The sequence below is a fragment of the Cordyceps javanica genome, chromosome 3 (genome assembly GCF_051103115.1).
Source record: "Cordyceps javanica chromosome 3, complete sequence".
Classification (NCBI taxonomy): domain Eukaryota; kingdom Fungi; phylum Ascomycota; class Sordariomycetes; order Hypocreales; family Cordycipitaceae; genus Cordyceps; species Cordyceps javanica.
The window spans coordinates 3,236,623-3,263,816 of record NC_139297.1 but is presented as its reverse complement, the minus strand read 5'-3'; the positions used below and the strand labels follow the sequence as shown (position 1 = coordinate 3,263,816).

At 52.5% G+C, this 27,194-nt stretch overlaps 10 protein-coding genes across 10 annotated transcripts; 5 read left to right on the top strand and 5 right to left on the bottom strand.

The window, feature by feature from the left end:
* Positions 1-931: 931 nt before the first annotated feature.
* Positions 932-2,964, top strand: V2A60_005184 (uncharacterized protein; the record flags this gene model as incomplete). The annotated part of the gene is made up of 10 exons (XM_083256497.1): positions 932-1,377; positions 1,453-1,529; positions 1,584-1,654; positions 1,718-1,797; positions 1,855-1,929; positions 1,983-2,209; positions 2,278-2,392; positions 2,466-2,599; positions 2,661-2,810; positions 2,900-2,964. The coding sequence occupies 10 exons, from the start codon at positions 932-934 to the stop codon at positions 2,962-2,964; spliced, it is 1,440 nt and encodes a 479-aa protein (XP_083112623.1).
* Positions 2,965-3,600: 636 nt separating this feature from the next.
* V2A60_005183 (phosphoglucomutase PGM2) lies at positions 3,601-5,507 on the bottom strand (the record flags this gene model as incomplete). Its single annotated transcript, XM_083256496.1, has 5 exons — positions 3,601-3,893; positions 3,943-4,956; positions 5,016-5,219; positions 5,289-5,386; positions 5,455-5,507. 5 exons carry the CDS (start codon positions 5,505-5,507, stop codon positions 3,601-3,603), a joined length of 1,662 nt encoding a protein of 553 aa, XP_083112622.1.
* Positions 5,508-6,019: 512 nt separating this feature from the next.
* On the bottom strand, positions 6,020-6,690 carry V2A60_005182 (ribonuclease H-like domain-containing protein; the record flags this gene model as incomplete). The annotated part of the gene is made up of 2 exons (XM_083256495.1): positions 6,020-6,544; positions 6,610-6,690. The coding sequence occupies 2 exons, from the start codon at positions 6,688-6,690 to the stop codon at positions 6,020-6,022; spliced, it is 606 nt and encodes a 201-aa protein (XP_083112621.1).
* Positions 6,691-7,755: 1,065 nt separating this feature from the next.
* V2A60_005181 (Gfo/Idh/MocA family protein) lies at positions 7,756-9,435 on the top strand (the record flags this gene model as incomplete). The annotated part of the gene is made up of 1 exon (XM_083256494.1): positions 7,756-9,435. The coding sequence occupies one exon, from the start codon at positions 7,756-7,758 to the stop codon at positions 9,433-9,435; it is 1,680 nt and encodes a 559-aa protein (XP_083112620.1).
* Positions 9,436-9,754: 319 nt separating this feature from the next.
* V2A60_005180 (NUDIX hydrolase) lies at positions 9,755-10,771 on the bottom strand (the record flags this gene model as incomplete). The annotated part of the gene is made up of 1 exon (XM_083256493.1): positions 9,755-10,771. The coding sequence occupies one exon, from the start codon at positions 10,769-10,771 to the stop codon at positions 9,755-9,757; it is 1,017 nt and encodes a 338-aa protein (XP_083112619.1).
* Positions 10,772-12,457: 1,686 nt separating this feature from the next.
* Positions 12,458-13,159, top strand: V2A60_005179 (uncharacterized protein; the record flags this gene model as incomplete). Its single annotated transcript, XM_083256492.1, has 3 exons — positions 12,458-12,574; positions 12,692-12,930; positions 13,024-13,159. 3 exons carry the CDS (start codon positions 12,458-12,460, stop codon positions 13,157-13,159), a joined length of 492 nt encoding a protein of 163 aa, XP_083112618.1.
* Positions 13,160-15,085: 1,926 nt separating this feature from the next.
* On the bottom strand, positions 15,086-16,081 carry V2A60_005178 (40S ribosomal protein uS19; the record flags this gene model as incomplete). Its single annotated transcript, XM_083256491.1, has 3 exons — positions 15,086-15,452; positions 15,648-15,724; positions 16,064-16,081. The coding sequence occupies 3 exons, from the start codon at positions 16,079-16,081 to the stop codon at positions 15,086-15,088; spliced, it is 462 nt and encodes a 153-aa protein (XP_083112617.1).
* A 3,301-nt stretch (positions 16,082-19,382) lies between these two features.
* Positions 19,383-21,112, top strand: V2A60_005177 (tubulin alpha chain; the record flags this gene model as incomplete). Its single annotated transcript, XM_083256490.1, has 5 exons — positions 19,383-19,397; positions 19,558-19,616; positions 19,694-20,004; positions 20,077-20,580; positions 20,637-21,112. The coding sequence occupies 5 exons, from the start codon at positions 19,383-19,385 to the stop codon at positions 21,110-21,112; spliced, it is 1,365 nt and encodes a 454-aa protein (XP_083112616.1).
* A 643-nt stretch (positions 21,113-21,755) lies between these two features.
* Positions 21,756-23,603, bottom strand: V2A60_005176 (rRNA-processing protein NOP12; the record flags this gene model as incomplete). The annotated part of the gene is made up of 4 exons (XM_083256489.1): positions 21,756-22,247; positions 22,353-23,405; positions 23,469-23,532; positions 23,593-23,603. 4 exons carry the CDS (start codon positions 23,601-23,603, stop codon positions 21,756-21,758), a joined length of 1,620 nt encoding a protein of 539 aa, XP_083112615.1.
* A 1,493-nt stretch (positions 23,604-25,096) lies between these two features.
* V2A60_005175 (Sds3-like-domain-containing protein) lies at positions 25,097-27,169 on the top strand (the record flags this gene model as incomplete). The annotated part of the gene is made up of 4 exons (XM_083256488.1): positions 25,097-26,075; positions 26,133-26,202; positions 26,258-26,741; positions 26,801-27,169. The coding sequence occupies 4 exons, from the start codon at positions 25,097-25,099 to the stop codon at positions 27,167-27,169; spliced, it is 1,902 nt and encodes a 633-aa protein (XP_083112614.1).
* Positions 27,170-27,194: the final 25 nt, after the last annotated feature.

Below are 27,194 nucleotides of genomic sequence, written 5' to 3'. Positions count from 1 at the left end.
CTTTAACGAGCGCCAGAGTGGGCGGTGTGGTTCCCCTCTTGCTGCTTCTTTGTTGGCCTTGCATACTGGCCTGGCAGCTCGTGGACCCCCGCCGTTGGGTTCTGCGTTGGACGGACAGGTTCTCGAACTTGGATATGAAGAGCAGCAGATCACGCACTCTCGCCCTTTTTGCCCTTTCCCCCTCCTTCTTTTCTTTCTTTTCTTTGACCTCTTCTCTGCTGTTTCTTCCTTGACCCCTTGCTACGTAAGTGTGTGGGTTGAGTTGGTTTCTTCTGCCCTATTGTCCTCGTTTCCTGCTTCTCTTTTTTTTTCTCTCGGCAAAAGTATTTAAAAGCACGACAGCTCTCCGTGGGGCCACCACCACCTACAGTACAAATTCGACATCCGCTCCAAGAGTCTAGCCTCTGACAGTACCTTGTCCTCCTTGCTCTTTTTTTTTTCTTGCCCTTCCTCTTCTCAGCCGCCCTGTCCTTTTTTTAAACCATCATCTTTTTCCTTTGCTCTCTTCCCGACGGCCATTGCCCATTGACAATCCAACGACTCGTGTCAGTAACCATCTGAATTAGTTTTGCTACTGCTCCTGCACACATACATCCCCTCATTTGCCCAATTCATCGCAGACCAAGGCCGTCTCCCCCTTCTGCGCCTCCCCACGCCACACCCATCGGGTACCCGGCCGCCTATTACACAACACCAGGCCATCGCGATATCATCCACACGCGACACAACGTCATGCCGTGTTCGAGACTACAACTGCCAGAGTACATCTAAAAAGAAACAAAGCCTTTCTTTTAAAAAGAAAAGAAAACGAAAAATTACAAACCACATCAACAGTCAAAATCGCCTCGAAACGCTTAATTGGCAACACACGCATCCTCCTCTCCTCGCTGGCCCGTTTGTATATACACCCCCGATGAGGACTCGAGCCACCATGCCGCCTGGGCTGCGCTACGTCCGTGGCATCGACACGGCCTTGCTCAAAGCCTTGTTCTGGGAAGCAGACAAGTGCTTGACCGTCATGGACATTCTGTCGACACTGCGCCACACCCTCTCCCCTTCTTACATCCGGAGGCTCGACAAGCTCTGCATTCTGCTCAACAGCCTGCGCTCCGCCATGCTCGTCGTTGGAGACATATTCCCTCTACACACCGAGTCCATTGACTTGTATCTCAACCACTTGGATATGAGCCTGCCCTCCATCTCCAAGACGCTCGACGACATACAGTTGCGGTGTGCCCATGGCAACTTCTATGGCAACGCTGACTGGGATCGTCTCATGTATGCCATGTCTCGCGGTGACCGTGTCCGCCTCGAGCTGTTTGGTCGGCTCACGCTCTACTATGAATTCTTTGACATGCTATACCTGGCCATGACGCAGTACGTTTGCCGCGCAGCTATGCCGCCTCTCCCCCCCCCAACCCCCCATCGACTAACCTTGCACCTCTCCTCAAGAGACCCCGGCTTTGACTCCAGCATGGCAGAAGATCTTCGCGTTCGAATCATGGACTTGAGGGAAACATGCGGAATAAGTGCGTCAAGCTCTCGCCATTCTCTCTCTGCCCGTACTGACTCGCGCTCCCAAGCGATACCTCGTGACCTTTCCACCATCTTCGTCCCTTTCAACAATCTGCCGGCTGCCTATGTCCGAAGACAAGTATGGCCCCGCCCCCTGCACTGCCTCTGCCTCTCCGCGAATCCCATCTAACCCTGAGACAAGGATGATTCTCAACCACACTGGGCCGTTGAAACCGTGGACCGAAAACCTAATACGGCGACCCCGTTTGATACCGAGTGCTCGTACGTCAGAGATTTGCTTCGCCGCCACCAGCTTTTCTTTTGCGCTAACCTTGGTAGTTCGACCTCATATGGGCCGTTTCGCGAGTGGAACATGATGGGTATTCCAGACAGATCGAAACTACTCTTTCGAAGGTTCGTAGTGTCGCGTATTGGTTGACTCTCGATCCGCAGCTAACCTCATCCAGGAGTTTCGACGACGACGAAATCTCCCTCGTTGTCTTTCTCAACTCCCGCAACAGGCTGCCATATGCTCTACTGCGGACTACGTCTAATAGCCACCCACACTTCAAATGCCGGCCCCTCAGCGAGGTTCGCATCAAGCGTAGCGAAACCAAGTTGCATCTCAGCCGCTGGAGCAATCGACAGGAAACATTCGTTCACTGGGCTATTTTGAATTTTCACTTTTTTGAAGGTATCTCGCCCTTGGCCCAAAAAGTCTAATCACCTCACGAGCCCAGACTAACCCTGCTGGTTTCCCAGAGCTGGTGGTCATTCAGTGTACTCTGCTCGCCCTGAAAGCACAGACCAGTCTCTTGTCCAAGGCTTTAAGCCACGACGAATCCGTCATCCGAGATGACAGTAAAATATGGGTAAAGTATGTTGCGAAGCTACAAACTCGAACCGATGTTGGCCCCTACAATACTAACCCGCACTTTCCACGCGCACAGAGACATTATAGAATCTGGCGTCCGACACAAGTTGATCATCTACCGGGATGATCTGACTGGCACCAAGCGGCTCTATGCATGCGTTGCCAAAGGCGAACGGCTCCAGGCATATGCGCCGGCTTGGACAATATTCTGTAAGTTGCTTCCTCAGTTTTCCCAATACAAAGACAACCAGACAGTATTCATGCCTTGCAGTTTCCGATCGGCGGGCGAGACCACGGCTTCAGTGCATCAACGACTTCGGGCTCATCATCCACAACCCGTCCCTGTATACATTTGGTAATCGTTATACCACGCCAAGACACAACCCGCAACATTTTCAAGTCACTTTCATGAATTCCGGCGGTAAGACTGAAACACCAGCACCACATCCTCGACCTTGCCCCCCTTGGGCATGTTTTGTTTTCGATATTGGCGCTGACAGAAGTACGCAGACAATCGTCAGTTGAAATATCTCCTGGAGGAGTCGTTTAAAGCGCTGCAGCGTGCACAAGACTAAGTCGCCATGATGAAACAAGACAAGAGACCCAGGCACAACACACATTCACACACTCACACAAAAAGCCATAAAAAAGTCTTGATGGAACTCAGAGAGAGGCCATTACTAAAAGTCAACTGAATTTGGATACATTTGTTCTCCTCTCTATTCAAGCGGAGATGGCATGGTTTTTACATTGAGCTATACCCCGGTTTGCCTTTTTTTATAGCGCGTCATTCCTCCTCATTTTCTACCTTTGTACATGCCACGACAGCTCAGCATTCTTCTTCTCCCTTTTTTTTCTTCAAAACGAATTATGGCCAGCCTTAAAGAAATCCAAGCCGTGTTCTGTGACTCTGATATTTTCTTACTCCCTTGATTTATCCCATATCTGTTGCCTTCATTGATTAGCACAGCGATCGGTCCGACATGACAGCCAAAGCGAAAATAGTTGGTTCAAGAGCGTCACTGTACATCTATCTGGGTAGGTACATATAGCTAGCTCAACATTCCGCGCTATGCTGCAGCAGAATCTGCTGTACAATGTTCGATCTGTGGTTTAGAAAAACATTCTTCTTGCTCATAAGCACATTCGTCCCGTCATATGTTCCATTTTTCGTCGTCATGCAAAACCGTGCGTTTGCTTGTGGGGGATGTTCAAGTGCGGACATCGGGCTGGTCACGGCCAACGTGCTCCTTGAACTTCAAAAGCTCAGTAGCAAACTTGACCTCGGCCTTTAGGAAGTCCTGGGCGTCCAGATCATAGGTAGCGGGGTCGCTGCTGTGCTGCTCGAGATAGAGGCGAATGGTTGCGCCGGAAGAGCCAGTTCCGGAGAGTCGAACGACGATGCGGCTGCCAGAAGAAAAGCTGGCGTATAGACCCTGATTGGAAGAGACAGATCCGTCCAGGTCAGTATAAGAAAAGTTGCCAGCAGCAGTGACAGTGCGGTCTATGGTTGGATTAGCTAGCTTCTTCTTCACGTTACTGGAAAGACTTGCCGCCAATCTTGCTGCCGACGATGTTAGGATCGGCCACCAGAGCCTTGAGCTCACCGACAACCTTGTTGGCACCGTCGGAGTCAACATTCTCGTAATCGTAGCGGGTAAAGAATGTGCGGCCGTATTGCGTCCAGAAGTCCTTCTGGATCTGCTTGATGGAGGGGGTCGATTCGGGATTCTTAACACCGAGGGCGGCAATGATGTTGAGCCAGGCGACAACAGCCCAAAGGCCATCCTTCTCACGGATGTGGTCACTGCCAGTGCCGAAACTCTCCTCACCGCAGATGGACAGTTTTTTGGCGTCAAATAGGGCACAGAAGAACTTCCAGCCGGTGGGGACTTCGTAGCAGTTGAGACCCTGAGCTTTGGCGACAAGGTCTACAGCTCCAGAAGTGGGCATGGAGCGGGCAAGACCGTTGACACCATTCTTTTGGAAGTAGGGAATAAGCTTGGCGTGGTGAGCGATAATAGCAAGGGAGTCGCCGGGCGAGACGAATGCATTGGCACCATAAATCATGTTGCGGTCGCCGTCACCATCCGAGGCGGCACCGAAAGGAATGTTGTGCTTGTCCACAACCTCGACGAGCGAGTGGGCGTAGACTAGGTTGGGATCTGGGTGCCCACCATTGAAGTCGGGGCTAGGAACGCAGTTCTGTGTGGCACCGGTGAGGCCAAGCTCCTTTTCGAAGATGGCAGTTCCGTAGGGGCCGGTAACGCCGTGCAAACCGTCAAAGAGGACCTTGAAGTCGGGATGGGAAGCAAAAAACTTTTTGATGGTATCAAAGTCGAAAATTTCCTTGAGCATAGCAATGTAGTCGGCAGTGCTATCAATGACCTCCACCTCGAGAGCACCGTAGGTTTTGGTACCGATGGTGGTGATGTCGACATCGGGAATGGAAGCGAGCTTGTAGGAAGTCAAGGTCTTGGAGGTCTCGAAGACCTTGTTCGTCATGGACTCGGGAGCGGGGCCTCCATTGGCCAAGTTGTACTTGATGCCGAAATCCTCCTTGGGACCTGGAAGCGTCGAGGTTTAGCTGGTGATTGCAAACGTAATTCCGAAAGCCTGCACTTACCGCCGGGGTTATGGCTGGCAGTCAGAAGAATACCACCAGTAGCTTTGCGAAGGCGGATGACATGGCTAGCGGCGGGTGTAGACAGGATGCCATTTTGGCCGATGAGGAGCTTCTTGACACCGTAGGCGGCGCCAATCTTGGCAATCAGCTGGATCACCTCAGGGTTCCAGTAGCGGCCATCACCACCGATGACGAGAAAGGATCCTAACAAGAGTAGTGCATAGGTCAGCTCTAATGAAGCCAGCGTTCGAGTATCACTAGTAGCTTTCTTACCCTCGACACCTTCGGGGATGGAGAGGAGGATGCTGGTAACAAAAGATTCGCTGTAGTGGGGCTGCTGGAAGGTGGTGACCTTCTTGCGAAGACCAGAGCTATATCTCTGTTAGAAGAACGGGAAAACAGCCTCGTGATAGCCAGTAGTCGGCGGCAAGCCACTTACGTGCCGGCCTTCTGGTCCTGGAAGGGCTTAAACTCAACAGTCTTGACGTCCATGGCAACTTGGCGGCGCAAAGTAGCTGAGTAGAGCAAATTTGGTGAGTAGGCCAGTAGCAAGACTCTGCATTCAGGAAACAGACTCACCAGAGGAAACGATGGAAGGAAAGCTCAGGAGATTGATTGAGAGAAAAAGAGGCGACGAACAGACAAGTGGGAAGGTATCATTAGCTTGTTCGTCAATTATCCAATGGTGGGGTTGTATTGGGTGGGATGAAGGAGGGGCAGAGCGCCAATCGTGCCGTGCGATGAAGCCCAACATCCGCACTGTACAGCTGCTGGGATTCCCAGTACACCGCCACAGTGCACGTGTTACGGTTACTGGCGGTGCAGAGCCGCATGGATGTATAAGGACTGCGTATTGGGATATTATTGAACGTGGCGGCAACACCAAAGGACTTTTGTCATTTCGAACACCAAGTGGCCCAGTTAAAAGTATGACGAGTAAATTTTTCTGCAGAATGATTCTCTGTGCCGTGCACTTGCATTCAATGAACGGATTTGCCAACGTATTACCCTGGCCGCTTGAAAATTGCATCGCGATAGTATTTGGCCTCTTCGATACTTTCCAAGATGTCGTCTCTTGCCTTGTGCTTAGCCTTTTTGACAGGTACATTGGCGAGAATATCTTCGCTGCACCACCGCCTGGCAGCTTCCTTGATTGCGCTCACATCGAGGATGCGATGATGAAGATGCTTCATGACCTTTGTGTACGGCTCCTTGCGCAGGAACCCGCGGTCTGCATAGACGCTGTTTCCGGCCAGTAGAGCCTTCTTGCGTTCTGGAATGAACTTGGTGATGTATTCGTACAGGCCTTCTGCGGCAGCCTCTGGGGTCAATTGAGATGCAAGCACAGAGGCAGTCAAGCCGGAACCAGCGTGGGTTTTCGTGCACCACTCGTCCATCTGGTTCATCCGCGACTCTGGCCAATGAATGACGGCATGGAAGCCCTCCTCGTCAATGACCTCCATGCTTCCCGTTGTCAAGATGCAATAGATTTCAATGATCTCCTCCGTGTCCGGATTCAGACCCGTCATCTATCATGGTCATTTGTTGGCCACTTCTCTCGGTAACCAAAGTCATGTAGGGTACTAGCACGCACCTCACAGTCAATCCACACCAAAGGGTCATCAGTGACGCCTCCTCGCGGATTACCCTTGGACGGACCCGATTTGGGAGGCATGGCGTATTAGGTTTAGATGCTCTCCGGGGGAGATTCCGCTTTCTGTTGTTGGATGCAATCGCGATATATCAACAGCTGGGGTGGATTCCGGGGACCTGGGCAGGAGGGCTGATCCAGTAAGAGGATGAGACGCAAGGGTCGCAATTCCGATTTAGTAAGGATGGAGATTTGGGAATGTATGGTGTGTGTGTGAGTGTGAATCCGCCACGCGCTATTCGCTGTATTACTGACCAGAGGAGCTCATAGCAAGTACCTGACTGGGAGAAATAAATTCAGTTGAGTAGCACTGAGTGGGCATGCTACGGGCGGTGAGGCGCATGCCGTGGCTTTCTGGCTGGCGGCCGGTCATGGCAGGTAAGTACCGAACAGGCTATCGGGGCGCTCAGTGGGCCGGGTGCAGCTAATACACATGCCACTGTAAGTACTACCTACCTAAGGTTAGTAGTTACCACAGCGCCGCCCCCGATAACGCACCACCTACAGTGGTGTAGCTACCTGCTACTAGTAGCTGCTACTCGATAAAGCGCAGGCCAAACAGCGGAGTGTTAGCCTCTCACCTCTTGGGCTTCCGCCCACCCATGATATTTCGTATAAGCGGCTCGGATGCTAGTCCCGTATGCCCTGAGCCCACTTACTGTAACAGTGGCCCAGTGGGCGACGCAACGTTTCGTAATCCCAATAGCTCTCCTTTCATTGGACTGGCTCTCTGTAAGCTTCGCCTCTTCTGGCAGTTGCTCGTCAACTTCTCCAGCTTCCTTGTGGGGGGGCTCTCAGGAGCCCGTCCATGATTGACCATCGTTGTCAAGGATGCGCTCCCAAGCTACGTGGTGGCTGGCCTACCTGCAAACTATTACCTACAAACTACGGCGGCCGACAGCTGTCATCATGCTGGTCTCGGGTACAGCGCGCCGTGGGACATGGATATACAATTACTTGGGCATTGCATCCCGACCTCGCCGTGTTTCTTATATGTGCCACCCCCGCTACCCTTTCCGCTCCGCCTTTGGCCTGCCTGCCAAACAAGTTTGAACGTACCGGGGCAACTCGGATTATAAGCCGACTATCATGGCCATCAAAGATGCGTTTGCCAAGCTGACCGAGAGGGGGTCCGTGATCAGGACGCCTCCGTTCATTACCACGCCCACTGCCGATGGCAACAAGAACGATACCAACGGCGTTACCGTTGGGGCTGCTGCAAATGGCACCCAGACAAAGAAGGTCGATAAACCCATCAATAACGAAAAAACAGAATCCTCTCCCCGCTTTGTCATTATTGGTGCCGGCGCGCGCGGCTTTGCTTATGCCAGTACTATACACAAGCTCACCAACGGTGTCGTCGTTGCTGTTGCCGAGCCTCTCAAGTTTAGCCGCGAGAACCTGGGTAAGAAGTTCATCTGGAAAGATGGCCCAGAAGAAGGCCAATCCTTCTCTGGCTGGAGCGAGTACCTAGACTATGAGATTGCTCGCCGCAAACGCGTCGCCGATGGCGAGAAGAATGTCCCTCTCGGCGCCGAAGGTGCCTTTGTCTGTGTCCAAGATGCCATGCATGAAGCCGTCATCGTGGGACTGGCTCCTTTAAATCTTCATATCATGTGCGAGAAGCCGCTCTCGACCACGCTCCAATCATGCCTCAAAATGTACAAAGCCCTCAGGCCCACCATGACAACCAACGTCTTCTCCATCGGCCATGTCCTCCGCTACACTCAGCACAACATGCTTCTGAGAAAGCTCATTGTCGAGGATAAGGTAATTGGAGACATCAGCAGTGTTGTCCACACCGAGCCCGTTGGCTGGTGGCACTTCACCCACTCCTTTGTCCGTGGCAACTGGAGAAATGACCAGACATCTGGACCGTCGCTTCTGACGAAAAGCTGTCATGATATCGATTTCCTTCTGTGGATGCTTTGCTCTCCCGAAAAAGCTGGTGAGGGAGATCCTCATCTGCCAGCTACCGTTTCCTCCCAGGGTGGTCTGAATTTCTTCAAGAAAAGCCGCAAGCCTACCGCTGCTGGTGATGCCACCAACTGCATGAAGTGCCCTCTCGGAGACTCCGGCTGCAAGTATTCTGCGAAGAACCTATACATTGGCCCCCACAGATACAGCTTGGAGGGTGGTAATTTGGGCATGCCTGTCAACATTGTCGTCCACGATATCGAAGACTACGAGACCATGGATGAGAAGAAGACCGCCATGACCAAAGCGCTCGAGGCTGACTGGGATGAGTCCACTCCCGAGGCAGAGGTCGCAGCACGACAGTGGTACGGCCGCTGTGTCTTCGAGGCCGACAACAACGTCAACGACGAGCAGTTTGTCACCATCTCCTTCCCCGAGACCAACAGACCTGCCAAGCATGTCACCTTCCACATGGTCGCTCAAACCAAGAAGATTTGTGAGCGATTCACTCACTACTACGGCGATGAGGGTGAGATTTACGCCGATGGCCGCAAGATAATTGTCGAGAACTTTGCCACGGGCGAGTGGACAGAGCACGATCCCCAGTATGTGGCCGGCGGCCATGGCGGCGGCGATCAGGGTCTCACCGGCCAGTTCGTGGCCGCGTGCGATGCTGTCACAAACAAGGGATGGACAGCTGAGAATGCCCAGAATGAATTCATTGGATGCACACTGGACGAGGCGCTCCGCAGTCACGCGATGGTGTTTGCTGCCGAGGAGGCCCGCAAAGATCAAAAGATTCTTGACTGGTCAAAGTGGTGGAATGAGAATATTGGCGACGATTTCCAATGAATTTTTTTGACCATTTTCTTGTTGCATGAATACCACACACTGTACGTCAAAGTCACGTCGACAACATGATACCGTCCATGATCACACTAGGTCACCAAATATGGTCAATTTTTTTTCGCAATAATCGATATCTTGATTTGTCGCTCTACTCAAATATGCGATATTCTATATAATTCTTTGTTAAAATAGTTGATATTTTAACCGATTCTTGTGTCAAAGTAGTTGATATTTTGACCGACTCTTGCGTTAACATGGCTGAAGACCAAACCATGCCACCAAACATCTTCTTCCTCAAGTTTCAAGCAGATACCCTGATTCTCTACTCGATAACCATAGGGAGCTCGACATCCAACCGTGACCCAAGTTGATCCTCCTCATCAAGTCCGGAATCATCGATATAACCCATGCGCAACATAAAGTCGATTGCCGCAAGGGCCGAATTTGGTTTCCAACGGTAGGATAGGAGATCTGACTGGACATCGGCCATGGACATGCAAGTGAAGTTGGCGATGGCGTTTCGGTCAGAAACAGTAGGAAAAAAGTCCACAGGTACTTCCAAGTCGAACACGAACCGCACACCGGGCTCAATGTGGCCTACCGCCGCGCCGGCTTTGTGATCCTTCTTGTCGAAGAATGAAATGCGAGTTGGTCCGTGGACAGTGCCCAAGTCAATTCCATTGTGCGAAACCACACTGGTATCTGTGTCAAGATACAGGCCAGCTTCCTCCATGGCTTCGTGCTCCAGTGTCCTCCATGCATCGTAGCCATCCTCTGGATCCATACCTCCAGCCACGAGTTGATCCATCATGCCCGGGTAAGAGGCTTGTTCGGACCTCTGGGCAACCCACATCCAAGGCACGCCGTCGATCAAGCTGTACACATTGAGATGCACGCCGGCTGTCGCGATACCCAAAATTCCACGAAGAGGTGTAGGTATCAGAAGCATGGACTCTCTGTCATCGAACCACCTGATAGCCTCGTACCTGCGCTGTTTAGACGAAAGCCAATGCTCGAGACAGCCGTTGAATCGCGACTTGTTGATCTCGCAGAGTTTTAGAAACTCCCGCTTGCAGGCCTCGACTCTATCCTCGCCGGGGCCAAGGGCTGGGTCCAGGTGTACCTCTGTCTCGGAAACATGGAATGAAGTACCTTTCCAGTCCATTTCAGCCATAAATTCATCGATAATGTAGCCTACTGGGCCAGAGCTGTCGAGGATAAAGAGCGGCCATATCTTATGTTGCGTCTTGTCAAACTTGTTGGCAGTGTCGATAACTTTGTGGAAAGGACCCGGATGGAACGCGGGGATGTTCCCAAGTGGCTTCAAAAGGGTACTCATACTGTATAAAGTATGATAGGACTTGCTTCAGTGTATAAGGTAAGGTAGAGAGGTAAAGATGTATGAAGTTGTGTTCCTCACTGGTTTGGAGTGCGGTGATGGCTTCTGGGATATAGAGCAGAAGCTGCCATAGAGACCAGAGGCAGACCTGCTTATATATATAGATTAAACCAAAATCACGTTACTAAACTCTTTGTGAGATTCGTGCCCCCCGACGGGGACCAATACTGCCACTCGGGGTTTATCATGTAGTTTTGCGCGACATAACAGGGGTTGCAGCCGCTATCCCGGCTTTTAGTTCGAGGTTCTATCTTTGTATCCGCTGTCATGAGAAATCTGTGCTTGCTTGACACTCTACACTAAACCGTTCCACATCTTACTATGCACAAAGACGTAACGAATAAGCGTTGTAGCCCACGATAATCTCCTCTAGGAACTCTACTTCTTCCCCTGCTGAATACCATTAAACAGAAATCATGAAATTTGAAAACATACACAGATAGCTGGATTAGGATTCTTGGCATTGTCGTATTTAGATGAACACTTGAGCCGACTTGTGTTAGCCTGCAAGTGATTCAATGACTTCGAAAAGTCGTGCGACAGTCAAGGGGCACGTTCTGTATTATGTTAGCCACCATTAGTCTCCCGATAGTCCCTATGCTCCAATTTAGCAAAATTAATCCTTGGACGAATTAACTGAGGAGTAGTGTTTTCCTCTCTGCACGTGGGTGGTAGGCCGCTTGCAAATCTAGTATTAATGCGAAGGCGATAATACATGTCAGGCCGCCTACGACAAGAGACAGAGTAATGCATCAGATAGAGTCATTTACGCACTTCGCAAATCAGCATTTCTATTTTGGGCAGAGAGACTGGTGCTGTAATGATTGTCGGTCGAACAATGATGTCCGAATCAGAGTATCAGGGCACATCAAAGTCCTCCAGTCGGATGCAGTGGTGCCAAAGCCGGCTTGAGGCCCGCTAGGTTTAGTATGCCTTTGAGGTTCCATGGGATGGTAACACGCAACGGAAATAAAAAGACCCCCCCCCCCCCCCCCTCCTCGTAACGACGGTGTAACGGTGTAACGGGTGCACGGAGGAGAGACACGAGATGGAGTTTACCGGCGCGTCGAGTTGTGTCAATACGAAAGAACACCCTTTCAACCTTCCTCTTCACCGGTGAGGGGCGGACGCTATGGTGGAGCTCTGTGAGAGTGCACAAGTCTCCTTGAGACGGTTAAGAATGTTTGTCGTCTCTCATTTCCCGTCATGACTTTAAGTTAAGGAGAACATTTGGCAACAGTGATTCTTGTGGTCTGTACTCTGGCTAGGGAGAAGGAGCCGTGGCTACCGTCGGTGGGGGGATGCAGCCGCCTCTCAGAGACAAGCAGAGGCCATAACATTAGGTAATAATGGAAGTTAGAGAATCAGAAAATAAATATGGATTCCTCATAGATCAGTCGTGCTATTCAGTAAATGATGGAAATCAACTCCAGAACATGTGGTCCCAATCCCAGTCACATTCTGGATGTACCATGCTGGGGATCGGAGCTGGAAATATAGTGCGTGTGATTGGCTAGTTCACATTAGGTAAGCCAAAACGGTTAGCATCTCGACTACGCCGTCTGGTTCTGTCGAAATGACGAACGAAGCCATCCTCCCCCATCGCCAATTGACATAGCCGACGCCATGAATACCGCACGACAAAGAGTGTGCCAGGCTGCTCGTCAGTTGCCGCGCACGGCGCGCTCCTACGCCTCCGATGCCCACCACACGCCCGCCGCGCCGGTCAACGAATCCTTTGGAGTACGAGAAACCGCAGTCCCCATTTCGAGCTCGACAGCCGCTTCTCTGCGCAGGACTACTGCTGAGGGCCTTTCTTAACAGGGAAGGAGTCTTTACTAACGCGATTGCTACCTATAGAAAGGATCGATCGCCGCCGTCGGCACCTTTTTCGCCGCCGTCGCCGTCTTCTCGCTCAAGCCCGCCGATGGTGAGGAGTCCGCCGTCAGCAGCTTGATCAACAAGTACCGCTCGCGCGCCGAGGATTGGGCTGAGATCAATGCTCTTCACACAAAGGCTGCCGAGCAGGCCGGTTTCGACCGAAACCTGTTCGAGAACGCCTCGAACAAGCACAGATACGTCAACGTTTCGTATCCCGAGTATGCTTTCCCATGCCGAGCACATATCTTCGACGCGGCCGCTTCCACCCTACTGCAGTACACTTGCTAACATGCCTCCCCCGCTCGCACCAGGGCCTTTCAATCTCACGCACCTCGAAACATTCAAGCTGGACAGCTTGTCAATCTGGACCATGTTGTGGAGCACTACAAGAACGAGCACTTGAAGGACGAGGAACGCAAGTCGAAGAATCTGGCCGAGCAAAACTAGGCGCGATGCGACGAAAGAGGGGAGGCGATATGTATAAAATTCATGGTGAAATCAAGTATCACTTTCGCGACTAGGCTCAGTCAATAAAGACGGCATTTTCTTTTGTTCACCATTGTGCTGCTGTATTGTCCCATCCCACTCCACTGACCTTCGCAGCATCTAATAAGGCCAAATACTGTTGAATCCTATCAATACTCGGTGTGAATGCTCTGGTTCAAAGTGCCTCTTACCCACCTGGTCAGTTTGACTGCCGACGAAGGAGGTACCGTGTTGCAGCTAGGTACAGATCTCTGTGTAATGCAGCGGAAGCGGCACCTGCCAAGGATGGTCGGCGCTGGTACATTTCTCAACACCTTACTTGTCTAGAATTTTGGGCTCTGCTACGAAAACTCCCCTTGAGTTACGATGCCGGCGTTCCTTTGACATGAAATTCAAACTTAATCTCTGAACCTCTGCTGCCTGCAGCCTACAACGGACGCACTGCGCTCAAGTCGTCAGCCCAACCCCCGTCATCGACGTCGTGATTGCACAAGGAGGCGGCGTCACAAGATGGCCGAGGTACACCGATGTTCTTACGCCTGTGGGCTCGGGTCAACGCTGAGATCCGCCAAAGACATGGACATGGAGAGGGAACGGCAGCTCAAACTTCAAATTGCCGCGCGCCCGGTGCAAAGCAACTGTATGTAGCGTTGCCCCGGATCAATCTGGTTCATTTTTGTGCTGACCGGCACAATGCACGTGAAGACCCATGGACAGCCGGTAAAACGGCATTGGTACATGCAGGGACGCAGGTCGATACCCGTCTGCCTCAGTCGAGGGCGAACATGTTAAGAGCTGTGGCAGAGGCGCGAGCGTTGGAACAGAATTTCGACATTCTCTACGTTCACGAGACAGGTACATACAGAAGACTAGGCGTCTTTGCCGGACGGGATCTGTCCAAAGGCCGCAAGATCATAGCCGAATACCCGACATTTTCCTGCTTTCACTGGAACAAAGGAAAGCGGACAGCAGTCGACGAATGGCTGAGTTTGAGTCATCGGCACAGAGAAAGCATGCGCGTGTGGTTCCGCAAGCTACGCAAAATGGCCCACGGCGGCAATGACACTTTCGTAAAGAAAGACAAGAAAAGGTTGAATCAATTTATCACTGACTATGCCTTTTTGGACCCTCAAAGGGAAAGGGCTCACATCTACAGGCTGTCATCATACATCAACCACGCTTGCAGGTCGTGTGCTAACGCCCAATTTTGGGTCGACGGTGCACATCCCAACTGCATCAATGTCAGCCTTGTCCGAGATGTCAAAGATGGCGACGAAATATTCATCTTTTACAACAGACCGAACCTCCGTTTTGGTTGTGCCGTTTGCCAACAATGGCAGCCTCTGGGAAACATGGTCGGGGCTTTCTTCAGGAACCTTTGCAAGCGTAGAGGCAAAGCAGTCGCTGCTGGAAACGAGTCGACGAATGGTGGCGGCAGGGGAGTCACCAAGTCCTCCGTAAACACCTCCACCGCTCTCGAGGAAGCAGTGCTCGCGAAGTCTTGATTCTGCCACCCATTCGTTGCGAATTGACAATGCCAGTCGATTATAGTTGCGATTCAAGCCCGTATGTACAACGTTAGGGCACCGACACTTGGGCACAGTTGTTACCTTTTTTTTTTTTGCTCTTCTAAATGCTTTTACGGCCGTTGCCCTGCCATCTCGAGAAGAAATGGGCCAGCGACTGGATAGATAGATATACACGACACGGATTCCGGACAGGAGATTTGAACAGCGAACAGTGCTAGTTTCTATTTCACTATCATGAACGCCAATGTCATCAGCGACTTCAATGGAGATATTTGTTCCATCCTATCGAAATCAATCCTTTTCGCCCATAACTGTCCGTGAATGCAGAAACCACCCAATAGACCACACACAACTTTGTTTACTTGAGGGGAATGAAACGAGAAGAGTTCGTGGCACCAATACCGGGTCTACCGTGCTTGACGGGCTTGTATGAGATGGAGAACTCGGCCAGGTAGTGGCCAACCATCTCAGGCTTGATCTCGACCTGGTTGAACTCCTTGCCGGAGTAGATGCCGACAACGGAGCCAATCATCTCGGGGACGACAATCATGTTGCGGAGGTGGGTCTTGACGGTGTCGGGCTTCTCGTTGGGCTTGGCGCTCTGCTTGGCCTTGCGCAGCTTCTTGATGAGGCCCATAGGACGGCGGTTCAGGCCACGGTTGATCCTGCGACGGGCGCGAGCGTGGACGACATCGCGGAGCTGGTCGGAGCTGAGGTCCAGAAGGCTGCAGGGGAGGAAAAGGCAACATGTTAGCGTTCTCGTCCTGGCGTGTGTAGACCGAAAGTGTGACATCCTCCATCCTCCCAAGAAAACGACATGCCCGATGATTGATTGGTAGAGTTTGTGGTATTTTTGGCTGTGCGTCTGGGAGAGATTCTCCTATGGTGTAGGAAAGTTGTGGAATAAGCTTTATACGTACTTGTCGAGCTCGATTCCGCGGTAGGAGAACTTGCGGAAAGCGCGGCGCTTCTTGATCTCGGCGGCCTCGACGGCGTTCTGTCAAGATGAAAAGTCAGCATTTCGTCCTTGCAGATCAAGTCACGTAATTCGTCCGTCTCGGGCTAGTGATCTGGTAAAACTGGTCGTTTCCGCCTTGCAAGTCCAAATGTCCAAAATTTGCTGAAGAAGGTGGTATATATCGGCTTATATGTTGTGTCAAGCGGTCCTTGTGACTAGGTCGACGAGTTGTCGTGCAGGCAGAGCGACGGCGGCCGTGGCGTCGTGGACAGCAAGAGGGCGGGCGGGAGAGCATTGAGTTTCCCAACACCAGAGATCAAATAGCAGCGAGAGCGAGATCGAAACGTAAAGGGCATAGAGTCATGTTGAGAGACATACGTATTCCTCGTCAGCCATGTTTGCGGTTGATGTGTGTTGAATTCGCGAATCGATGGTACGTATCGACGAACGAATGTGATGGGCCGTGATGCGCTGGTTTGCTGCGTTAGCGACTCTCTAATTTTCGCCAGTAGGGTTTTCGTGCCCTTCGCCCCTCGTATCAGGTGACTTGTGCGCCCGCCTCCATGGAGAAAAAAAAAGGAAGCAAGCGAGCGCTATGCTGTGTAGGCGTCGGAGCGGCGAAACAATATGCCGTGAGGGATGTGAAAATGCGGGTCTGGCCAATTAGCGCTTCAACCACCCATCACTGGGCAGCATCGCGGAGCAGACCAGATAGCTTTGGGAAGTGATTGGCGTCGGCGTATTGGCTTACGACGACCGGGCTGGTCCGATATCCGAACGACTTCTTTCCAGATTCAAACCCAACATGTGTTGGTGATACAGCACGATCCCCCGCGGAGCGATATACAAAAAGTCACGCCTAGGACAGTGTGCTGCACAGTCCACACGGATGAAGTGCCACCCTACTCTGCTGGCGCGTTCTCACAATCATATTCCTCAGCACCCAAGGGTGCGACGAACAGCCTAAAACATGGCCATCAAAGATGTTCACTGCTTTTCGCTCGGTCCAGGGGCCTGTGCGGTAGATCTTTGTATGTAGGGGGAAAGTTTAATGATATATATACCTCAAGTCAATTATTAGCCTCTTCCGAGAGCTACCTATACAGAAACAAAATGGCTCTGGGGCGTACTGAGCCTTCAGCCTGTACAAACAGAGCCTCGGTATGAGGCATGGCAGCGACAACCTCACAACACCGCCTGCCTCGCTGTCTATTTTCTTTGCACAAGTCGGATCCTGCCTTGGTACATGGCTAGCATTGTTCAATTTCTAAGAAAGACCCGTCGTGCTGTCGCGATGATCCCGTCTATGGTTGCCAAGGATAGGGCCAAGACTCGCATTACAAAATGGTCTTGGCATTGTCTCTCACCCCGAGGTCGCAGCCCCCCAAGCTTGCGTAGGCAAGATATTTCCTCCTTACCGGTTGCTGCCCTTCATCTCAATATTTTTTCCCTCTTCGTGACGACATCTACCCGGTCGCTCAGCGCTATAGTTGAACGCGAGCGTTCAGTGAGTGTCGATTTATTATTGCACCCCTAGCCAGGGAGGCACTACATTCGTTTGCCAAAACAGCCAGCGACTCTTCACAAGCCCAACCGCAACCACTGACCATATTGGACACTGACGGTGCCCCATTCGCACCTTGAGTCTTGAATGATCATCGGCGCTGTCGATCAGGCACATTGCACATTTCGGTTGACATGAACCGCTTATAGCAGCTCGGGCAGTGCACACGCTGCGAGTCCTCGGCTGCTATTTTTTCTTGCCGTGGAGGCCTGGTATGATGGCAGACGCGCCTGCTGAACCGGCCCTATCAGCTGCTCCTCGGCCCATGGCCCATGTTGCGCTTGAAATACCATCAACGTTTTTAACAACTACTCTAAGACCAACATCAGTCGGCTCGCATCACGCAGCCACCACCATCACCAACACCATACATGCGCTTGTGCGCGATGTGGATGAAAGCTGGCTGAGCGGCGACTATTCCAACACGGCCAGGGAAATTTCAAGGCGCAATGAGTCCTTCTTACGAGGTATACGGCTTGGAATCGGGTTCGGTGCAGCGGCTTTTGCAATCCTTCTAATTGGCGCCGTCTACGTGGGCATAAGGTGCTGTAGAAACAAGCCATCGGATGAAGGGGACAGCTCTTCGATGGAGATATCAGGGGTGCAGTACGAAATGCGGGAAGAGTACGGGCCCAAGCCGCTATCTCGATGTAGCACATGCGATACCGATGCAGTGCGAGCAGAGAGCAGTCTGCGCGCAGACTTGGGGCTGAGTCGGAGCGACAGGCCGAGCTCGCGACACGTAATTGAGGATGATCGGATAAGGGGGGCTGCAAGGGAGGAGGAAGCAACTCCGCGTGTGAATCATTCTGTATAAATAGTAGGAAATTTTGCAATTTCTCAATACATGGTAATAATAGTCAACATTCAAGGGTTCAGCCTTCTGCATGGTGATGACAACATGATGCTTCATCATGAAGTATCATGTGAAATTGAAAGCGGCAAGTCTCAGCTGTCATAGAGCTGTAACGGAATCTGACTCGAGCTAGTTATCGACACAATGACTAGTTCATCTGGTATGATATTCATCTGGTCGTCGACCTCGAGACGGAGTAGGACTAGTTAGTTACCTAGTCAAGGCACGGTTGACGGGTCCTGAGCGGGAAGTGGTGGAGAGCTTCTGACAAACGGCAGCCACTCCACTAAGACAAGCTTCCAGGATGCTGTCAACCAGAGGCTGAGCAAAACGTGACGCCTTGGAAGAGGATACCAGCAAGCATGGTGACAAATATCTGAGTAGAGGAAACCCAAAAATTTAGTTGCTCTGTGATGAATGGCGATGTCATGCGGACAGAGTCGTGATCCTAGCGGCATCAGCTTTGAAACGTGGGGAGCCACGCAGCCAGGCAGCCACGGTGAAGATAGGCCGATGGGTATTTGGGTTCCAGTTCCGGTTTTGACGCAGTAATGGTCCTGCTGCTCTACATGAGATTTATTATCATTGGTTAGGCGCCACCTGTTTTGGGCGGTTTTGGCAGGTGTCGCACCTGAAAGTCTAGCGTGTTACCGGCTGCGGGGTCCTACCTCTAACCCACTACCAGTAAGTTAGTACTGTACCTTAGTACCGTAGGTACCAAAGCATGTCGGCTAGTAGGTACCGAGATGCCTTTGCCCATAACGCCAAACAAGAGAAACAGCAAACGAAGATAGGGGGACGCAATGGTTCAAGATAAAAGGGTAAGAAAAAAGAGAAGAGAACGAAAGGATGGAGATTCATTCATCACGGCACCCCCCCCAAATGATTAACAAGCAAAAAGCTTAAGCGAAGCGTACCTGCGTAGCATTCGGTTGTTGACAATTCGCCGTCCCTCCGTGGCCATCACGTCCCGGGAACACCACGATGTGCTTCATTTAGCGGTGAGAGGTAGAAAGCACCAGTCTACGTGGGCGCAGCGCCACAGGCAACCAGGTATCTGCGACTTGGTATCCTTCACCGGCGGACCCCTGTTCAACGCCCAAGGATAATTTGTTGATCGAACCCCGCCAAAAAAAAGTAGCCCATACCTTGTAGGCAGCGCATTGAATTACACCAGCTTCCTTCCCCTCAGCCCTGCCTCGACTGTCACCTCCCGACATCAACAATCACCAGTCCACAGCTGCTTCTGCCGTATCTTCCCTCAAGCTGCCGTCAAAATGACCAAAGGCGAGGTAAGAATCTTTCATTCTCATGATTTCTCCTACACGTCTTGCTTCAGTCCCATTGTCTCCTCGTCTACTCAGCTATCGCCGCGCGCGCCCCCTTGAAATTATATCCAGTCCAGACACCGCCTCGAAGGGCTTCCCTTGCTAACTAACATGATGCTGTCAGATCCTTCACGTTCATATGGGCCAGGCTGGCGTCCAGCTTGGCCAATCTGCCTGGGAATTGTATGCGCCACTCCTACCACCATCTAGTATACCACGACAGGGCCGTGCATAGCTCGCCGCTAACAGCTTTGCTCCAGGTATCTGCTCGAGCATGGTCTCGGCCCCGATGGCCGTCCTGACCCCAACGCAAAGGATATTGGCGACCCTGGCTCCTTTGAGACCTTCTTTACCGAGACGAGCAGCGGCAAGCATGTTCCGAGGGCCCTCTTTGTCGACCTCGACCCTTCGCCCATTGACGAGCTCCGGACCGGCCCGTACCGTCAGCTTTTCCACCCGGAGCTGCTCATCAACGGCAACGAAGATGCCGCCAACAACTACGCTCGTGGTCACTACACTATTGGCAAGGAGAAGATTGACGCTGTCATGGATCGCGTCCGCCGCGTCGCCGGTGAGTGACACTCGGAAGCCGGCACTCCAATTGTCAGCCAAACAAGCCCGCTGACATGGCTGACTTGAACAGACAACTGCCACTGCCTTCAGGGTTTCCTCGTTTTCCACTCTTTCGGCGGCGGTACCGGGTCTGGATTTGGTGCTCTCCTTCAGGAGCGTCTTGCCACCGAGTTTGGAAAGAAGGTGAAGCTCGAATTCGCCGTTTACCCTGCTCCTAGCATCGCCTCCGCCGTTGTCGAGCCCTACAACGCTGTTCTCTCTACTCACAGCACCATTGAGAACTCGGACTGCACTTTCCTCGTCGACAACGAAGCAGTCTATGATATTTGCCGCCGCAACTTGGGAATTCCCCGCCCCTCCTACGAGCACCTTAACCGCCTGATCGCCCAGGTCGTCAGCTCCATCACTTCGTCCCTGCGATTTGACGGCTCCCTCAACGTCGACCTCAACGAATTCCAGACCAACCTGGTACCCTACCCCCGTATTCACTACCCTCTTATCAGCTACGCTCCTGTTGTCTCCGCTGCCAAGAGCTCCCACGAGAGCTTCAAGGTGTCGGACCTCACCTTCCAATGTAAGCCGTCGTCCGCCAAGTAGTCTATAAACTGCCTCCTGCTGACCGGTGTATAGGCTTTGAACCAAGCAACCAGATGGTCGTCTGCGACCCCAGAAACGGGAAGTACATGGCTGTCGCTCTGCTCTATCGTGGTGACGTTGTTCCGCGCGACTGCAACGCTGCTATCGCTGCCGTCAAGGCCCGCGCCTCTTTCAATCTTGTTGAGTGGTGCCCTACTGGCTTCAAGCTCGGAATAAACTACCAGAAGCCCATGGCTGTCCCTGCTGCTGCCGAAGATGGTGGCCTGGCTGAGGTGGAGCGCTCTGTCTCTATGCTCTCCAATACCACCGCCATTGCGGAGGCTTGGTCGCGACTTGACCACAAGTTCGACCTCATGCACAGTAAGCGTGCCTTTGTACACTGGTACGTTGGTGAGGGTATGGAGGAGGGAGAGTTCACCGAGGCTCGTGAGGATCTCGCTGCCCTGGAGAAAGATTACGAGGAAGTTGCTGCCGATGGCCTTGACGCCGAGGAAGAGGCTGAGTACTAATAAGTTCCTTCTCGCCTGTTGCCCCACCTCCATTTCTGCGCTTTTGATTTTCTCTTAGAACACAACAGATCATTGAGGCCAATGATCGTGTACAGTTATGTGGCTGTCGCATATCCAGCGTACTGGTACGCCATAACTTCCACAATGTTTGCACGTGGAATTCATATTGTTTTTGTGGCAAAGTTTCAAGGACGATGTATGATATCTGTCATAGACGGACTGGTCTTTTTTATATTTACGGCGGACTCCGGTTCTGAAAGAGAAAACCTTCGCGACCGACGTTCCCCTTGTTTTGTCCTTGTTTTTCTTTACTTTGCTTTCTCGGACAATTACATTGTCACTTTGAAACACGAGCAGCCTGTAATCCACGTTGATATCCCAACGTCAACAAGCACACTGCTCTCTACTATGGTTGTGTACATGAGGGTCTTGACGTTCTTAACGGTGAAGTCCTTTTGATCCATATATAATAGTTATATGTATGCATGTCATGTGTAATGAAACCTCTCTTTTTTAATGCCATTGACGCCGGATCCCCTGAACAATTAAGAAAGAAACCCCCCCTTCAAACATGCAGGAAACAATAACTTTCTTCTCTAGTCCAAGAGAGAAAGAAAAAGCCCCCGCTCCTCTCAAGCCCCTTTTACTTTCCAGGCTTCTTCTTCCAGTCAGCGCCACGGCGTGCGCTTCTCGTCGTCGGGCGGGCCCGCTTGGTCTTGACCTTCTTCTTGAGGTCCTTGGGGAGAGCATCTCTGGACGACGCCCGGCGACCCTCAAAGACGATCCTCTCCGGCGCCTTGACGCCATTGGGCAGGGCGACGCCGTTACCCTGCGCGCCTGCGGCGCGAGCGCGGCCGAAAAGCTTCCCGGCGCGGCCCGCGGCGGCTTGCTGGTCCGGCGTCATCTTGGGCACGTAGTTTGCGGCGCGCTTCTGGGACGCTTTGCGATTGCCCGCGCCACGCTCGTTGCCCTTGCTGCCGCTGCCGCTGTTGTTGTTAAATTTGGACTTTGCGCGCTCCACGGCCTGGTTCGTCTTGCGAGGATCCTTGGCGCGGGTGACGCGGAGCTTGCGAGGAAGCATGGGAGGGAAGCTCTTGCCGTCAAGAAGCAGCGCTTCTTCCACAGTGTTGGCGTCCTGCAGAAAAGCAAAAAAAGTTAGTCCATCAGGTTTGGCTGGAAGTCACATTGGGCGAAAGCAAAATGGTAGGATCGCGGGGCGGGAGACGCAAGGGCAACGTACGTAGAACTGAACATAGGCAAAGCCTTTCCCAACGCGAGTCTTGGGGTCCCGCACGACGCGGACGTTTTCTACCTTGCCATGCTTGGAGAATGTGCGCCAGAGACCCTCCTCAACGTCCGAGGGCACCTTGTTACGCTTCTTGGACTCCTTTTCGCCGTCCTTGCCGGCGTTGTTCAGCACGGTCTCGTCGTCCACGAAACCCAGATTACCGACAAAGATGCAACGGCGGTGGTCTGTCGGGCTCGGGTGGGCGACGCTGTCGACGCGGATGTGCCGGCCGAGCACCTCGCTGCCGTTGAGCTGCTGGCACACGCGGCGGGCAGCGGCGTCGGTCGAGAAGACGACGTAGGCGTTTGTCGAGTGCGTGGTGGCCTCCATGACCGACTTGGTGATGTAGGCGGCGCGCTTGGGCATCGAACCTGTGGAGAAGGCGACCGAGCGGAACCGGATCGATTCGATCTTCTGGATGGGGTAGTCGTCCTTGTCGAGAGCGGCAGAGAGGTGCGCAAGCAGCTGCTTCTTCGCTGCTTTGGAAGAGACAGCCTCTGCCGAGACATTCGCTAGAAATACAGTCCTAGCCGCTTTGTTGGTTTCGGCGGCCTGGGCCTCTTTGCTGAGAGACTCGTGTGTGGGAAGATCTTCTTTGTCTGCATCGTCGTCAGAGTCGCTGTCGTCAGAGTCGGTTCCCTTTTTTGTATCTTCGGACTTGACGCGCTTCCCAGATGGCTTGTCATCGTCGTCTTTGCTCAAACTAGCAAGGTATTTTCCTTCCAGATCTTCATTTTCGTCTTTGCGCTTGCGCTTGCGTTCCTTGCGCGGCGCAGCGATGTCCACAGGCTCCTCCGCAGCGCTGGATTCTTCCTCTGCAGAGGTTTCAGAATCATCTTCTCCAGAACCGTTGTCGTTCTCCTCGTCGTCTTCATAGTCGAGCTGCTCGCTAGTTTCAGACAGAACATCATCGTCGCCTGACTCGTCATTGCCCGCTGCCGACTTGGCCTTATTGTTTCGGAGACTCTGGTATCTTGAGGAGGGAGGAGCGGAAACAGGACCAGACTATCCCGCACGTTAGTTTCAAGCTTTCAATTTCCTCGTACCAAAGGTTTGCTCTATACTTACACTCGAGGCAAAGAGTGCCTCCAGGTGGGGGTCGACAGCCTTGGACGAAGCCAATAATGAAGTTCTATGTGTATGTTAGAGAGAAAGTGCTTTGCTCTACGCTGAAAAACTGCATTGAACTCACTTTTTGCCCATCTTGAGAGAAGCTTGCCTTCCGAGACGTAGAATCTATGTACAGTCTGTCTGGACCACTGACCGAACTCTGCAACAACTTTCTCCAAAATTTTTGGGAGGCCCTCTGTGCCAGCCGTCAGCGGAGGGATTCATTGGCTGCGCGGGAGCCACTGACCCACCAAGTGACTTTCTGCCATGCGACACCGCTATTAAGTTGCGATGAGTGTACGCTCAGTTCTCGCTACGGGATGGCATCACACAGTGACAACAGTGATGTTAATTTGTTTGCCTATGTAACCGCTATTGAATTGTGATTTATGTCCATCCTGGGGGCTTCTGCAGCCGCGGTGCGCTTTCAGGTGACATGTGAACTGGCCATGCGGCATTCTCCGCTGGTAAGCGAACTGTACGGAGTAGAGATTGAAGGTATGCGGGAATCAGCGTCGACAAAACACAGAAAAAAAGAAGCTACGGTGAGCGATTGCACAAGGTAACTACCTACATTAGTAGGTAATTGCTCAGGTACCGTCCAAAGCCCCAAGCCCGATTTTTTCGACGCCTCTGGAAAATTTTGCAGCCCAAAGCCACTTGTCGCACAGCAACCCTCAGGTAGCTTTAGCTGTGTGTGCGTACACTGTACTGAGTACAGCGCTGGCAAGACCGCTGTCGGCGATGCAGCATTGGAGACCTTTCACGTTGTGTCGCCGCCCACAAACCTGTGCCACAGGTACGACATTGCCTGAAGCAGACAAGGAGAGTCATGCCGATAGTTTTTCTCCAAAAAAAAAAAAATCGACACGCCTGCCCTCCTCAGCTTAGCGTAGCTTACCTCTGGTCATAGCCTTGTGGTGCGTCATTGGCTCCCCGACCGCGGCTGGATCCAGCAAAGCCCCCCATGATTGTGATTCTGCCGGCCTTGACCGCTCTAGCTTCTGCGCTGGCCGATGGGCTGCTGGTGGTCTTTCCTTTGGGGGGTGTGCGGTCTGGCGCAAGTACAGGTGCCAGGCTACCAGCACCCACAGCGGTTAGTAGGTACCTTAGGTAAGGTAGGTAGGAGGTACCTAGCCAAACAGCCTGCCACCCTCTACCACCCACCACCCACCCTGGCAACTCACCCAGCACCTGAGCACTCTCGCTCGCCCGCCGTCTCTTCTACTACCTGCTGTTCCGCGCCGGCCTAGCCAAAACCCCGACCAGACCTCTGCAACTCTGCCCTCCTCCCCTCATGCTTCCCACCTCTGCCAGCTCGTCACTACGCGTCTCTGGCACTCAGAATCGCCGCAGATCTTCCACCCGATAGCGATCAACGTTCGCCTTTGGCGTTGAGGTAAGTGTGCCTTGCTCTCCCAGCTGTCGCTGCTGCGCCGCTGCTCTGCGCTGTGCCGTCGCCCTCGCTAACCACCCGGACCCAGGCAAAACCTCGTTACGCCCCCGTCACTGCCTACTGGCGCTCTCCTCGCTACTTATTTCTACCTTTTACTTTGAAGCTAGTATTGAATCTCTTCGCATTGACAATGGCGGCGACTGCTACTGCATCGGCCGCCTTGGCTCAATCGACAATGGACCCAGACCTGGAGGACAGCAACGTCTCGAGCCCTCTCACCGAGGTTGACGACAAGGACGACAACGACGAAGTGATTGACCACATGCAAATTGATGCCGATGATGGCGACAACTCCAGCCTCAGCGGCGACGAAAACCCGGCCGACGATGACCGCTCCGACTCCGCCAGCGTCCTCTCAGACGCTGGGTCTGACGCGAACTCCGATGGCAACGACACCGAGGCCGAGACAGAGCGCCTCTACGACACACCCAGAAATCAGCGCCAGCGAGACGTCGTCGTTGATCAATACAACCACGGCCAAGTCTTTGAGCACACCCCAAGCAAGCTCCGCCGGGCGGCTAAGCCTGCGGATGAGGACGGCGACCATGACGGGAACGCTGAACGCGAGTCCTTGTCTGGAGATGAGGATTCTGGTGCCTCGAGCGCTGAAGATGCGGACGATACTCCTACAAAATCCGTCAACAAGACGAAAACACTCCACGTCAAGGCGCCTAGCTTGGACTCACAGGACCGCAAGCGCAAGCGGTCGCCTGTGGCAGATCAATTCGAGACAGAAGAGCCTCATAAGAAGAGGACTGGCTCTGTAGGCGCCGCTTCGATCGAGATTCCGTCGCTGATCAACGATGAAAAAATGGCTACCAACGCCGACAGCGCTATCCAATCCGATGCAGACGACGAAAATAACCGAGATACTGGTACCGAAGGAGAAGCGCAGGAACGCTCCTCACGCTCCTCTCGGTCATCTAGAAAAAGTACTCGAAATGGTCTTCGAAGTAAAGACGACGTCAAGGATGAGGAGGATGACACTGGTGCCGATGCCGCCACGGAAACAGCCGGCGAGGAAGTTACAGATCATCACGAAGATGAGCCCGAGCCCGAAGCCGAAGAGGAGGACGAAGCCGACATTGCGGCAAAAAATCAGGAAGAGAGTAAGCTGCTTTCCAGCAAACAACGTTCTCGATCGGCGATGCTAATTTACTTGCCAGTGGAACGAAAGCAAGCTGCGTTCAAAGAATGGACTCATATCGAAGAAATGTTTGGCATATTCAGGGACAGGTCAGTAGTAAATTTCGTTTCAATTTATACGATGACAATACTGACAGCCCTACAGACTGTACACGGAAAAGCTTCAGCGTGTCGAGGAGGAAGAGCAGTCTCTGCTTGCCGACGTACCGACCCACCGCGAATATCTCAACATGAAACAATGTCTTGACGATCGCCTCAACCAGAAGTTGCAGGAGATTAATACTGAGTTCGACTTTCAGCTCAAGGCGAATGAACGATGGGCCGTGGCGCAGCGAGCCCAAATATGGAGCCAGTTCTTCCAGGCTGTCCGAGAAAAACGAGAGCAGGCCCTAGAGAGTCTGAACAGGCAGTGGTACGATGTACAAACGGCCAGGAGAAATGCCCACAGTCTTCAGGATTATGGCCTTCTCTTCCCCAAAGACCCGACACAAAGACTTCGGAATGCTATCGCCTACAACAGCGAAGTGTCCACTCTGGCAGGGCTAGCCAAGTACGAAGGTTTCCCGGCTGGGCCTGAAATGAAGGGGGCTTCCCCTCTCGAACTAAAGTCGGATTTGAGCGCAATGGAGGTACGCCGAGCTTTCGTAGTCATATCGCGCCTGCAGCAGCAACTAACCTCCATGTACAGCGGACCAGACGCAGCCGTCAAAAGCCTACTACCTTCCAGCAGCGAGATGATTATCAGTCGCCAAATATTAACCAAATAGGACCTGCTGGGGAGCAGTTTCTCAAAGATACACCGTGGGCAAACCCAAACCACTCCGCACACAAAATGCCACGGCAAGGAACAGCACACGAGGTGAACCGCGCTGTCCCTCAAGGCCCCATCTTTCAAAATGAGAATTCGGCATCTTCATTAAAATCGTCGGCACTTTCGGCGCGGCTCTCAGAGTCTCCAGAGATGTCGCGGTCAATACTAAAGCCCCCGGCACATCAAATGAAGCGTGTGGCTAGCGTACCGAGCACGAGCAGACCCCCCAAGGCAACTGCAGTCTGAGCGTCAGTCAAAAGGAAATTGTATT